Source organism: Melanotaenia boesemani, chromosome 7 (assembly GCF_017639745.1).
Source record: "Melanotaenia boesemani isolate fMelBoe1 chromosome 7, fMelBoe1.pri, whole genome shotgun sequence".
NCBI lineage: Eukaryota > Metazoa > Chordata > Actinopteri > Atheriniformes > Melanotaeniidae > Melanotaenia > Melanotaenia boesemani.
Window position 1 is genome coordinate 16,908,771 of NC_055688.1, and position 13,203 is coordinate 16,921,973.

General features: G+C 37.8%; 1 protein-coding gene across 2 annotated transcripts in view; it reads left to right on the plus strand.

Annotated features, from left to right (window-relative positions):
• The window catches only part of slit3 (slit homolog 3 (Drosophila)), a 267,486-nt gene that overhangs the window by 201,042 nt on the left and 53,241 nt on the right, over positions 1-13,203 (plus strand). For both annotated transcript variants that reach the window (XM_041989715.1, XM_041989716.1), the window contains 5 exons: positions 1,126-1,197; positions 4,992-5,135; positions 6,024-6,187; positions 9,554-9,704; positions 12,290-12,364. In XM_041989715.1, coding sequence (XP_041845649.1) covers positions 1,126-1,197; positions 4,992-5,135; positions 6,024-6,187; positions 9,554-9,704; positions 12,290-12,364 — 606 coding nt within the window. The remainder of the gene's footprint in view (positions 1-1,125; positions 1,198-4,991; positions 5,136-6,023; positions 6,188-9,553; positions 9,705-12,289; positions 12,365-13,203) is intronic.

Genomic DNA, 13,203 nt, shown 5'->3' on the forward strand with positions numbered 1-13,203 from the left:
GTTTGGATTGGTTCATATGTGTGTCTGTGAGGTTGAGTGGAGTAATAATATGCAGGACAGTTTAATTTGAATTAATTTTGAGCATGAAAACAAGACAGTCAGACAAGAAGGGGGAGACATGGTGAACTACACTGAACATGCAAACATGCACAAACAAGCACTCACAAGGCCGACTCAGCTGGGAATGTCACTGAGAGGCAAGAGTTCTGCACTACAGGCCTGCAGAGCTCTGATGTGGCAAAATACGTGATTGCAACTGCAACTGAACACACATTCAGTTTTTACAATCCCAAGACAGAAATGGTCCAAACACAGTATGCATACAGAGAGAAAAACTGTCTCGTTGCAGAAATGACTGCGTGCTCTTGCTTCTAATGTAATAACAAAGTGAAAAATGGCTTCTGTTGTCTTTTAACCACAACATTATTTCCAGCTGGTTCAGCGTAATGACGTTTGTTTATGTTTGCCAAGAGCAGATGCAGCACCAGTCAAAAGTTTGGACACATTTTCCCCCAAAAAATCTAATTGGAACGTGTGTCCAAACGTTTGACTGGTATTTTCATCTTTATTTAATTTATACTAATTTATATGTTATGTTGGAGGTTAAATTTTATTTCCTTCAGTTTAATTTATCACTCATTAACATGAAAAGCAAATCTGTAATTTGGTCATTACTGCCTCTTTATTAAAAAGCCAAAATAAGTTGAATATTTGACTTAAATGGTAAATATAATAGTTTTTTTCCTATTTTCTGTCATGTTTATGTTCTGTTGTGTTCGTGTTCAACATGGTTGATAATAAAGAAAATAGACAGTTCAAAATCTGAGGCAACATTGCTCTGAGCACTTGTTTTACACGTTTGAAACAAGTTTACATGAGCTTTATATGATCACCTGTTGAAAGCGTAGTATGCCCATGAAGTCAAACTTTCTTGGAAAGTGGATGGGAAAGTTTTTCATCAAAACAGTTCATCTCATCAGTGTAATAATAACAACAGCATCAGCAGAAATACTGTTCAGAAAACCAGTAGATGCATTTTATTAACCCGCAAACAACTCCAGGACACACAAGTGAGCTTTGTAAAATGTGTAACCTAAATGATTTTTTATTGTATGTCCTTTGCAGGGTGCTATACGGAAATAAGATTACCGAGCTCCCCAAGGGATTATTTGATGGACTGGTCTCCCTGCAGCTTCTGTGAGTGGCTTACACCTCGTCGCTTGTTATGTGTACCTCAATGAATTTTTGTAGTACCCCGCCCAGCAAACTATTAAAGACATTAATCAGTAAACGTTTATAACAGGTTGTCAGTTTAACATCAGGTCAGTTTAGATTCGGTTACTTTTAGGAAAAAGCAGCTGAAGAAAAGTCAAATAAAGTGTAATAAACTATGTCTGATTCTCACTGCTTCATACTGCAGGTTTGCTAGTTTTGTGAGGACACAGTAGGTCTTAACTGCTCTGTTTTCCGGGAAATAGTACACAATACAAAACTTAAGGAAAACTGCTACCATTTCAAAAGTTTAAATAAACATTAATGGCTCTGATTTAAGATTACTCAAGATTTATTTTTAATCTGCCAGCAATAAACTTTATGTTGGTTTTAATTGGAGGTAGTACAATAAACAGCAGATCAGTCTCAAGGAAAGCACACTGCTATTTTCTGTTTCTGCTAACCAGAAAAAAAGCAATCTGTATGATTTGGACCAGTTCAGATGAAGGTGTTTTACATTTCATCTGTTTCCATAGTCTGTTCTTCCTTTCTTTCCTTGTGAACGGGCTGGTTTTTATTGCCAAGCCATGTATTTTTTTCCAGACCCAAACCCAGGTATTGTATTTATTTTAAACCAAAAGTGGCTTTGGTGTATATGTGAAAACAAGGAAAAGAAGAAAATGTAAAATGAGAAAAAAGTGAAACAGTGATATCCTGGTTCCTTCGTTACATCTGCCAGTGCATTCATAGATGAAAGCTTAGATTTCCAAATGAGCACAAAGTTTTTGTGTGTCCCAATGAAGAGCAGAAGAGTGAAGTTAGTGACTAAAGTATGGCAACATCACACATTAAAAACTTTACATTTGTCCAGAACATACACATTGCTCATAGTTTTGGTGTCTAGAAATGTAAAAGGAATTGTTTCCTGGTGACATTTCCTGTTGACAAAAAGACATTACTGCAGTGTTCTTTGACTCGGTTGTTTTGATCCACAGTGAACTTAATTTCAACTTTAGTGGGGGATCTTTTCATGTGTTTGCCCTACTGTTTTGGTGCACTGATGCTGCATCCTGGGGTTATTGCTGATCAACACAGTGGTGATTGATTTAGAGAAATACAAACAGAAATAAAGATCATAGTTTAAATAAAGATCATAGTGTCGTAGTTATAATTGTTTTCTTCTTGTCCACACCTTTGCAAGTATATTCTGTGAATCTTACAAAGTAGCTGCGTCTGTGTGTGAGTACATTCTCAGTAGATATATTACCTTTCACATGGGAAAGCTGGACATGACTTTTCTAAGATAACTCAGTTTTAATACTTGTGCAGACCAATCGTATCCTCAGTTCACGTTTGGCTCACATTGGGTTTGCAGCTGGCTGTATACTGTTTACAGCTTGTCTGCAAAAATGAACTCCTTGTAAGTAAACTTACTCTACCAAGATTCCATTAGTCTGTCATTCCTGATTAAAGTCAGAGATTATTTTTATCTAACACTTTTTCCCCTCCCATACCAGAATTTTCATTCAGTGCATCAAGATCATTCTTACGCTATAATGTGGAAGTAGGTGTGGCTGTGTCAGACTAAATTGTTCATAATCAGCACTATTGCTCAGTTGTGCAATGGAGGTAATTGCTGTAGAACCCCTCCTTCATGGATCAACTCTCAGTCGGTCCTTTATCCCATGTGTATGTCTGCAGAGAGGACTTTCTAAAAATGTTCATCGTGAACAAATTGGTGCTCAGTAATAGAAACTTTAATCTCCCATAGTTCTTCAACCCTATGGTGTATTCAAAGAGGAAAACTATTAATTTAGAATAATTCCTTGTGGGCACCGACTGGAGTTGTGGCACTGCTTCAGCATGCAGTAAAAATTTCTTGTACAGCTACATAAGTACTGTATGTGGCATATGGCCCTTGCAAATGCCGCAGTCCACTGCAGAAGCAGCTAATGTTCTGGGCTTTTCCGTCGTAAAGGGAAGTGAAGCAAAGAGAATGAGGATGAGTGAATCTAACCCACAAACACCTTTTACAGGCTTACGGGATCATTTGGATGCATGGTGCATGGTCAGAGACAGAGAGGGTGAAGTGGTGGGGGGAGTGGACCGGTAGATGAATTAATGGATGGATGGATGAAAAGTGAAAGATGTAAAGAGGCACACTGTAGACATTTAAAAAGAGGAAGGTGTGGAGAATCATAAATGTGGGAACTATTACACAAAGAGAGCTAAGAGAAGCACAGACCAAACGAAAATTGGTGTTCATGTCAGCACATGTGTGATGTAATATCATTAACATTTAGCAGCCCCCAACTGGAAGAGCAGTTCCCTCTGATCTAATGATGCAGCTGGTGAAAATGTAAAATATTAAACCAATGAATGATTGATATATGTTTAGACATGCATGCATTGTCATTTATTAGATCATTAGGTCATTTTTGCACTTGCAACATGCTTATTCAACAAATGAATAAAATGTCTAGTTAATAATTGTGTCCTGCTACATGGTTGATCCATTCAAAAGAGACGTTGCCTGGGAATGACGGCATTCATTCAGCAGGCACAAAGAAGGAATGTGTCTTAATATTTTGCCGCTGACAGAAAACAACCTGCCGTCTCCAAAAAAAGTCATTCATCCTCACAAAAATGTCAAAATTCTCCACCATTATGTCTTAATTATAAATTAAACTTTACAAGGCAAAGCTGTATTTATTGCTTTGTATAGCTACTGGTCTGTTGTTTATGTTTTCTGTGCTGCTTTATTTTACTGGTGCAGTTTCAAGTAATTAGTTCCCCATGTGAGCTGCCTAATGAGGCGTGGATATGTCGCAGAGCAGCATGTGTGTGCGCATATCACCTGTGTTTGTATGTGTGCGTGTGGACGTTTCAGCAGGTTGTGGCAATGCAGTCGCTCATTAGAGCAACTCGAGACAATTAAGCTGAGCTGCCGTACCAAGCACCAAGTTACTCACCTGTCACACAGGGACAAAAAGAGGAAGAGAGGACAGTTGAGTGTGTGCGACAGACATGGATACAAAGAAAGCAACCAAAGACGAGAAAAGAGTGGTGGGTGTAAGAGGAGAGAAAAAAGCTCGACACTGTGACAGACAAGAAGCAAGAAAAGAGGAATGGTAGAAGGGCAGGAAAAACCTGATAACTGGAAGAATTTAGCTAATGAGGTGCAGGTATGAAAGGACAGAGAAAAGGACTGAAGGGTAGAGGTGAAAACCTTTCCTGTCATTTAATCCCTCTATCACGATTCCCATTTCCCATTGCCACACTCCTCCATTTTGCCTGTCATCCTCTTTCACTTAAATGTATAACTGTGTCACTCCAAATTAAATTTTCACCTGTCCCATCTCTGTCTGACTTCATTATTTTTCTCTTTTCCATCCCCATTCTTCTATCTCCTCTCTTCTCATCTTCCTCCCTCTCTTCTTCCATCTGTCTCTCCTGTCAAAACGAGGTATTACTCTCGCACACATAACGGTGGATATTCCTCTTCTGCACCAGAAGAGAAAGTGAAACAGAATAAAACCGAAATTTTCAGATTAATGTGTCACGGCCAGAAAAAAATATAATCATTAGGTTTGGCGGGGGTCTTGGAGGAAGATATAGTGTGGAGAAGAGGACAGGGAAAAAAGTAATGATTTTGCAAGTGAAATCCATCTGAGAAATAAAACATCTTATCTGCATTTGCGTTTAATCTTTGTCTTGAGCTCATAAATTATAAATGAAAACAAAACTTTTAATGAATCAAATTATTCTTCATGTTTCAGATTGCTGAATGCCAACAAAATTAACTGCTTGAGAGTCAACACCTTCCAAGACCTCCAGAACCTCAACCTGCTGTCGCTATACGACAATAAGCTGCAAACTATCAGTAAAGGACTCTTCACCCCTCTGCGCTCCATCAAGACTCTGTAAGTACAACGAAGCTCTCAGAATTGGGTCGTAAAATTGGCAGCTGACCACCTGGATGTCTCCCAAGAGAGGGTTTTCAAGGCATGTTCAAATGGGAGGAGACCCTAATGCAGACAAAGATTGTACTAACAAGCACCTGTTAGTGCATGAGGATACGACCATGGACTCATCAAAGAACAGCAGAGAAAGCAAACAGGAGTTTTAAACCTTGGCTTCTTTGTTGAGATTGTTGCTTTAACAACCCCATCCGTTATCAGTGGTGGTAGATAATTATATATATATGGCAGGAACTAACAGCCATTTTGATAACAAGTGAATATTTTCAACATTTCTCATATAAATTCATTCATCATGTTAGGACTTAAACTGGTTCCAGATATTTTTATAGCCTCAGGGTAATTTAAAATGCAGCATTTTCATTTCTAGTTATTCAAATCAAATTTTTACATTGAATATAAATATAAAATGGAAGCAGACATTAGTTGCAGCCAAAGCATACAAATAATAAATTACACATTGTTGTGCTAATGTGAAAACCCAGACAGAAAAAAACAATGTCACTATCATCTTTCTATTCTCATGTTAATCAATATAACTTTTTTTTTCCTCGTTTTAAAATTCCTCTGTTTTATTAACAATCTGGTGCCCAAACATAAAACCACTATTCTTAAGTCAGTGTTTTTCCAAGGAGAGATGTACCACACAGGCAGCTCAAAGCAAGAATCCAAACCTTGACAAGTTGAATGAGGAATACTTTTTCAATGATTCGTTTATTTGTATTTATCACAGAAACAGAATAACATTTATTACATTTATGACAAATATCAATCCTCTTTATGGGCATTCTCATCTTGCTAATTATCCTTCCTTATTTCTGTCTCTCACAGACATCTGGCCCAGAATCCCTTTATGTGCGACTGTCACCTGAAGTGGCTGGCAGATTACTTGTTTGACAACCCTATTGAGACTAGTGGAGCACGCTGCAGCCACCCCAGAAGGCTGGCTAACAAACGGATCAGCCAGGTGAAAAGCAAAAAGTTCAGGTGTACAGGTAAGAAAAAAAAAAAAAAAACTTCATAGAGAGGCTTGTAAACACACCAACCCTGTGTTCTAGAAGTTATTCTCATTCAACACACTCAGTTGTTAAACTAGCAGGTTTGTGACCTGCACTGGTAGTCTGAGTCTGATATGTCAGTCGGTCTACATGGATTTTAGGTTTTTGATGTCATAAATATGCATTTGCATAGAAGCTAAACATTTTCCTCATGTACTTATTATCAGTGTACTTGCATTTTTTTTTTGTCATTACACCTCAAACAATTTATTTTGTTTACAGAAAGGTGAATTTTAGGAGTCAAGGTTGAGCACATAAATAAAAAAATCCTCATTACACATTCAACAGATTGTGTATGTGATGTGTAAATAAAACTTGAATTTGTATGTTTACTAAAACAAGACATTCAGTCTGTACTTCACTCCACATGCCAGTGCTGTATCACTGTTATTTCCTTTGATATGAGTCATGAGTGTTACTAATTACGACTCAGACTGAGTCAGTACACTGAAGCAGCACAATGATTAACTCAGCAGGGCCGCAGACTGATTGCCCACTTATGTGACTGTGTAAAACTGTGATTTCCACAATTTGTGTTAATTCCTTTTAATAGGTGGCACCAATCTTATGATTTGATTGAAGGGTTTTCAGTGTTTGTCTTACAGAATGAGAGTCAAAGTGAACAATGGCAGCATTTACTTCCCTTTCATTATCCAGGGGTCACCTTGTATCAGAAATGGATTGTTTACATGGAGAGTATGAAACTAAAGAAAAACACATACAATCAACTACAATATTTGAACAAAAAAAGTACACCAAATATATGAATAACAGTTTTTTTGGTTTGCTCTTAAGCAGTACGAACCCTGCCTGTAAGACAGAGTAAGCTGAGATGTGACATTCCCACCCATTCTTTTCTCTAAAGTGATGCATGCCATGTTGAATTTTGGCACATCCCTACGAGCATAACCAACATCATTAAACCGTAAAAAGTTCTATTCAAAGTGTACATGAGCAACAGTTTTAGCCAACTCAGTGGAAAGCAGCTTCCTAGTATTAGTGGTCTACCCCTGAAGGAAGTCAAGATAACTCGATTTAAAATGCTCCCAAAGCTGGTTATGGCTGTCGTCTTTGCTTCAGCCCTTCCTCTCTGCAGCCCCATGCTTCTCCCTGCATCTCACTTCCTTTCTGGACCTGTGTGGACATTTTTGCTATTCGTGGGCAGTTTTCTGACCCTGCCCCCCTTCCTGTGTGGATCTTCAGCTGTCTGTTGCCTCTCCTATCCTGTATGGACCCTACCCCCCTGACTGATTGGTGCAGCTCTCTGTTGCCCTGCCTTCCTCCTGTGTGGACCTGCATTCTGATTGGTTAGTGCAGCTGTCTCTTGTGCTTGATCTAACCATGTGGCCCCGCCTATTGTGACATCACATGGTTCCGTCAAGCGCCAGGGACCGCCCAGCACACACCTACCTGCCTCTCCCAGCCAGTCACCTGCCTTGGAGCAATATCTGTGGGGGTCAAACACTTTGACTGTTTGCTTTATTTGTAGGGCTTGTGTTATGAGGCCATGACTGTGGTTGAAATAATTGCTCCTAAAACATCAATTTCACACAGAATATATAAAGTCAAAAAGTGTTGAGTGTCACTTTCTGATTTCCTTTGATGCTGCTTTGCCAATTTTTGGTGTCCTGTGGAGTTTTCCTGTCACAGTCAGCATTTCTCTCCAGAACTTAATGTGTGTATCCTTGGATTAGGTTTTACTTCCCCATAAAATGTTTGGAAATACAAAGCTGTCAACAGTTTATATTGTGCATTGTTTTTGTGCATCATTTACCAGCATGAAGTTTTATTCTTACTTGTCATCTGCATATTTTCTTTGCATGAATCAACATTTAATTCAGGGGACTGATTAGTATAAAGCAAGCTTCATATATTTGTTTATTACACGGACCATGTGGTTGTATCTGCACATGGTTTCTATCATGCACAAGCACAATATAAAGAAAATCAGTAGACTCATCCAAGGTCATTACTTCTAGGTGCTACTGGTGCTTAATAAGTCTACAAGGAACTTATAAAGTAATTCAAAACTATTGACATTTACCTTGATTATTTGACTGCCGGCGTAAATTTGAACAGTTAATATATTCCAAGTTATACTTTATTGCTGTGTTTTTTAAAAGGTAAAGACATTCTTTTTGTGAATAATCTGAAAATAATGCATTTTTTAATATCATATCCCCTCCACCTTTATCCTCACTAAGGGAAAACTTAAAGGGAATAAAAATCCAACGCATTGTTTGCTTTAGTTTTCGCCTCCATTCCCATTGTTTCTAATTTTCTCACTCTGTCATTCCCATCAATTTACCAGCCAAATAGGTTAGCTGCAGCCTGGAGTCATCAAATATATTAACCTCATCTCTCAAAAGATATTTTGACCATATGCAAGTCTCCAATAAAGATTATGCTTTGCAGCTGCCCTCTCAATAAGTGCTTTTTGTTTTTTGTTTTTTTTAACTGTAACAAGGAGGGAAAGAGTTTGTTTCAGTAGAGATTGAAGTTTTTTTTTCTCTCAAAGAAAGAACAGTCATACAGGAGAATGGTGGAAAGCAGACATTGTTGAACTGACAGAAAACAGACAAATAAATACAAAGCAAAAGGGAGAAAGAGAAGTAATGATAACCTTGAGACCTGTAAAGGGAGTGCACTTCGTGGCACACAAACACAAAGCTCTGCATGATGTAAACCAGGTCTGCTCCACAGGCACTTGCAATCATAAATGATATCTGCTCACATTACATCTAAATAACAGAAGTGGTCTCTGGCTCACTCTGTTAAACAAAAACATCCGGGGTTAAACCACATCTATCTACAAGATGATTCTATAAAACCACCTGGATATCTGTTTTGTAATTTAATTTGCAGAGGTAGCCCTGCAGAGTTGCCCCCTCCATGCAACAGTCCTGTGCAGGCTACAGTGTAACCTGTTCTTCCAAACTGATGAAGTAGATACTGTTTGATGGTGGTCATTTTTGAATGGCTGGTTTGCTAATCATGTTCCTCAACTTGATTTTCCAAAGTAATTTTCCTCTGTGTCATTTATTTATACGTCATCCAGTTATTTGTAACAGGAGCATCATTCACTTTTGTTGCTTTTTGCTTTCTTCTCTGTCTCTTCTCACGTCGCTCTTTTTGCTGGTTTTCTTTACCTTGCTTTTCTCCTTCCCTTTTCCTTCAACTTGTTGTCCACTGTCCTTCCCCCTTCCTGTTTCCCTCATTCAACCTTTACCTCTCCATCCCCTTCTCTTTTATTCCATCTCTTTTGTCCTCTTTCCTCTCTTCCACCATCACTATCCTCTGCAGGTCAGGAGGATTACCGCAGCCGTCTGAGTGGGGAATGTTTTCAGGACCTGGTTTGTCCAGAGAAATGTCGATGTGAAGGTACCGTGGTCGACTGCTCCAATCTCAAACTGACCCGAATACCTTCTCACATCCCTGAACACACCACTGACCTGTAAGTTGGCTGGTATTTTCTGTTACATAAACTTCAAATATATTGTGTTTGCATTTCAAACATCAAAAGGAAAGCCACATGTTAAACTACTGAACTATATATACATATATATATATATATATATATATATATATATATTTCATACTTACAAATGGAAGCATACCTGTACAGCCACAGCACACATTGTAAATTAAAGCATATAGACTAATTTGCATGCAAAAACATACAGATGCACATATGCAGTGCACATGCTCTTTCTGCCTTTCTCAGTATCACCAGTCGCTTGTAATTTCTAGCTCTTAGACCAAAATGTGCCATAGCAGTCTTTTCCATCTCTCTTCAAGTCCCGTAGGAGCCATCACGATGTCTCTTGAAGGGTCTCACACCAGCATACTGAACAGGCCCAATGGATCATTCATTTTCAGCAAAAAAAAATGTCACAGGAGTGTAGGAAAACTGTTTAATCTGTTGAGATTACAAACTGCAGTAATTAGACTTTTAATAGATTAGACAATTAATTAAAAATCTGCAACCATTTGGATAAATGAAAAATCATTTGTGTCAAATTCTGGATAAAAGATATTTTCTGGGTGTTTTTTCTTATTTGCTTGAGTAGACTGTTTTGCTTTGTGCCTAATGTAAGTTTTTACTAAACCTTCTTATACAGGCACAGATTAAAAGAAATCACTGTGCTTTTAAAATTTGAGAGGAACATTTCAACATTTTCTTTTTACTTAAATTAGATTAAATTATAATGAAATGATAAGGAGAATTTCAAGTTATGTAAATGCAATGTGTAAATTTGAAAGGATAATGATGGCTTAATGAAGTATTAATCAACCGAATCATAACGGATACAAGCACTGAACATACATGACATAAAATGTAATATGACTCCAGCATTGAGGCTTGAAAATGCTAATAACTCATAAAATAAACACATTCTGAGCAGCTGAGATTTTAATAAAATTTCAGTAAGGTAATATTTCTAGCATGGAAACAGGAATCTGGCCTGAAGCACAGATATGTCTACTGATGTTGAAATGTTGAATTGCAGCCAGGTAGGCAAAACATGGAGAGCTGCTGGTGTGGTTTCCACTGTAGTAGTACTGGAGAAAAGTTGCAGGAGTCGAATATTAAGACAGGGCTGTTCTTTTTTCATAGTGTTACTTATGCAGGTTACTTGTACATTAGGGAATTCTGCCATGACCATTAGTCCCCCCCACCCTTTTTTTTTAATCTCAACTGTTTTATCCTCCAGCTCACCCCCCTTTTCTCTCTATCTATTCCCAGAGTGCTTCATGTCAGAAACATACTTTGTCCTTTATGGTTGGCTAGAGGGGATGTCAAAGTTTCTACTGTTTTCAACACCCGGTGTCTTTCTCTCCACTTCTCTTTAAGAACACATCCAACTAGTTGGTTTCTAAAGGCCACACACACACACAGAAACATGCACACAGAAAAAGGCTTTCAGCCTGTAACCTGGCTTATCAGGGGAAATCAATATAGTTCAACTGAAAGCCAATATATTTTGTGTATAGTTTATGCGTGTGTGTGTGTATATATATATATATATATATATATATCCTACTTTTGTGTAGTTTTCTGTCTTCCTTAGTGGCTGTAATATTCCTTGAGAGGAATCAGTAATCAGTATTTAATGGATCTTAAGAGAATTATGTGTTCTTAGTTAAAAGGGCTGGTTGATATCAGAGGCTGTAGGTCCCATGGTGAAGAAACCAGATGTTTTAGCTGTACTCTCTAGATTCAAAAATGCAAATTGGGCCAGTAGTAAAACAAGTACTACTTACACACAATGATATAGCAGAAGCGAAGATAAATTTCACACCGGCTCATGCACACCCTAAAAAACCTTTAGACACTAAATAAATATAATAAAATATAAAATTAAAATCGCTAAAATTTATAAATGAATTTAAAAAAATGTCACTAACAATAAAACGTCATAATCAGTCTGCCTTAATTTGTTTTAGTCAAGAAAAAGACCTTTGCCACTATAACACTGACTGATCACCAAACTACTTCAGACTTTACAATACAGTATTTCACCTTTGCTTTTTCCAGATTGGTCCATCTTTTATAACCCTGTATCTCATTAGAAGCGTCCCTTTCAGCTGAACTTTCACTTTTTTCCTCAGTATCTCCCACTACACAACTTCCACACATACACATACACAAAGAGCATCCTTTTAGCAGCACCCTTTTAGTACAAATTACCTCAATAAAGCAGATGTCGAGCTTCCTATCTCTCAACTGTTTTTTCTAGGCTCAGGGCAATATAGGTATTGATGACTACATAGAAAAGATTCATTGCTCTTCTCTGCTTCCCTTTTCTTCTCTACTTATCCCTCGATTTTTTTTTATTTCTTTCTAATTCTATTGGTTTGTTCTGCATCATATTTTAACACCCACGAAAGTCCTCCTGACTTTCATGCAAGAGTCCCCTCATCACTTGATGAGTCTGGCTCTGATTGTGTGTATGTGGAGTTCATTTGTGGAAGTAAAGTGGTTTGTTTCATGAAAGAATAAGCATCTAAATCCCTTTTTTTTTCTCATCTCTATAGGCGGTTAAATGACAATGAGATTGCTGTTTTGGAGGCCACGTGGAGTTTTAAGAAGCTGCCCAACTTGAGGAAAATGTATGTACACTTTTTGTATGTTTTTCATTTTGTTACGACTACAGTTTTTTTGTTTGTTTGGTTTTTGTTTGTTTTTGTTTTCTGTCTTATTTACACAAACATATTAATTAAGACATCTGTGATGTGGGTTAGACACAGAAGATGTGAATTATATAAATCCTGTATGTATAGCAGGAATTACATAATGAGGAACAACAATTAAAAAACAAGGGAAAGATGATGGCAAAGACAGAACAAAGAGGTGGTAAAAGGTGAAATAAAGATAAAGGTGAGAAAAACAAAAAAAGGCAAACATAATAGAGAAAATAGAAAAGTAAACACCACACATGCAGAGATGGTGAGAGGGAATATCAGAGATGTGAATAAGATATAAGAGGGAGGAGCTAACTCAGATTGGAGGGATAGAACAAAAGGAAAGGAAGGTTAGAGGTACAGAGGAAGCAAATATTAAAAGGGAATAGAAGAAGGGCCTTCAGTTCAGATTTACAGTCAGTTGCTATCTACAAACTACTCCAGGTTTGTGCCCGTGTGTGTTTGTGTGTAAGGCCGAGATAGAGAAAGACGGGAGAGACGAGAGGCTGATTTATTGGAGAGGAAATTGCTAACCATCTAGCAGTGTCACTGACAATATAGATTGGTTCGGACTCATTTCCATTTTCCTTTCCCCAGTTCCTTCCCTCTCTTCTTGATTTCCTTCCTCAGCTCTCCTCACCTCACACCCTCCCTGATGTTTGCTTTTTCCCACATACATTTTACTCTAAGTTTGTTTGTGATCATTATTTTCTATTCTTTTAACTTTTTTGAACAGCCATTGCTGATAGTTTCCACTCCTTCCCCCA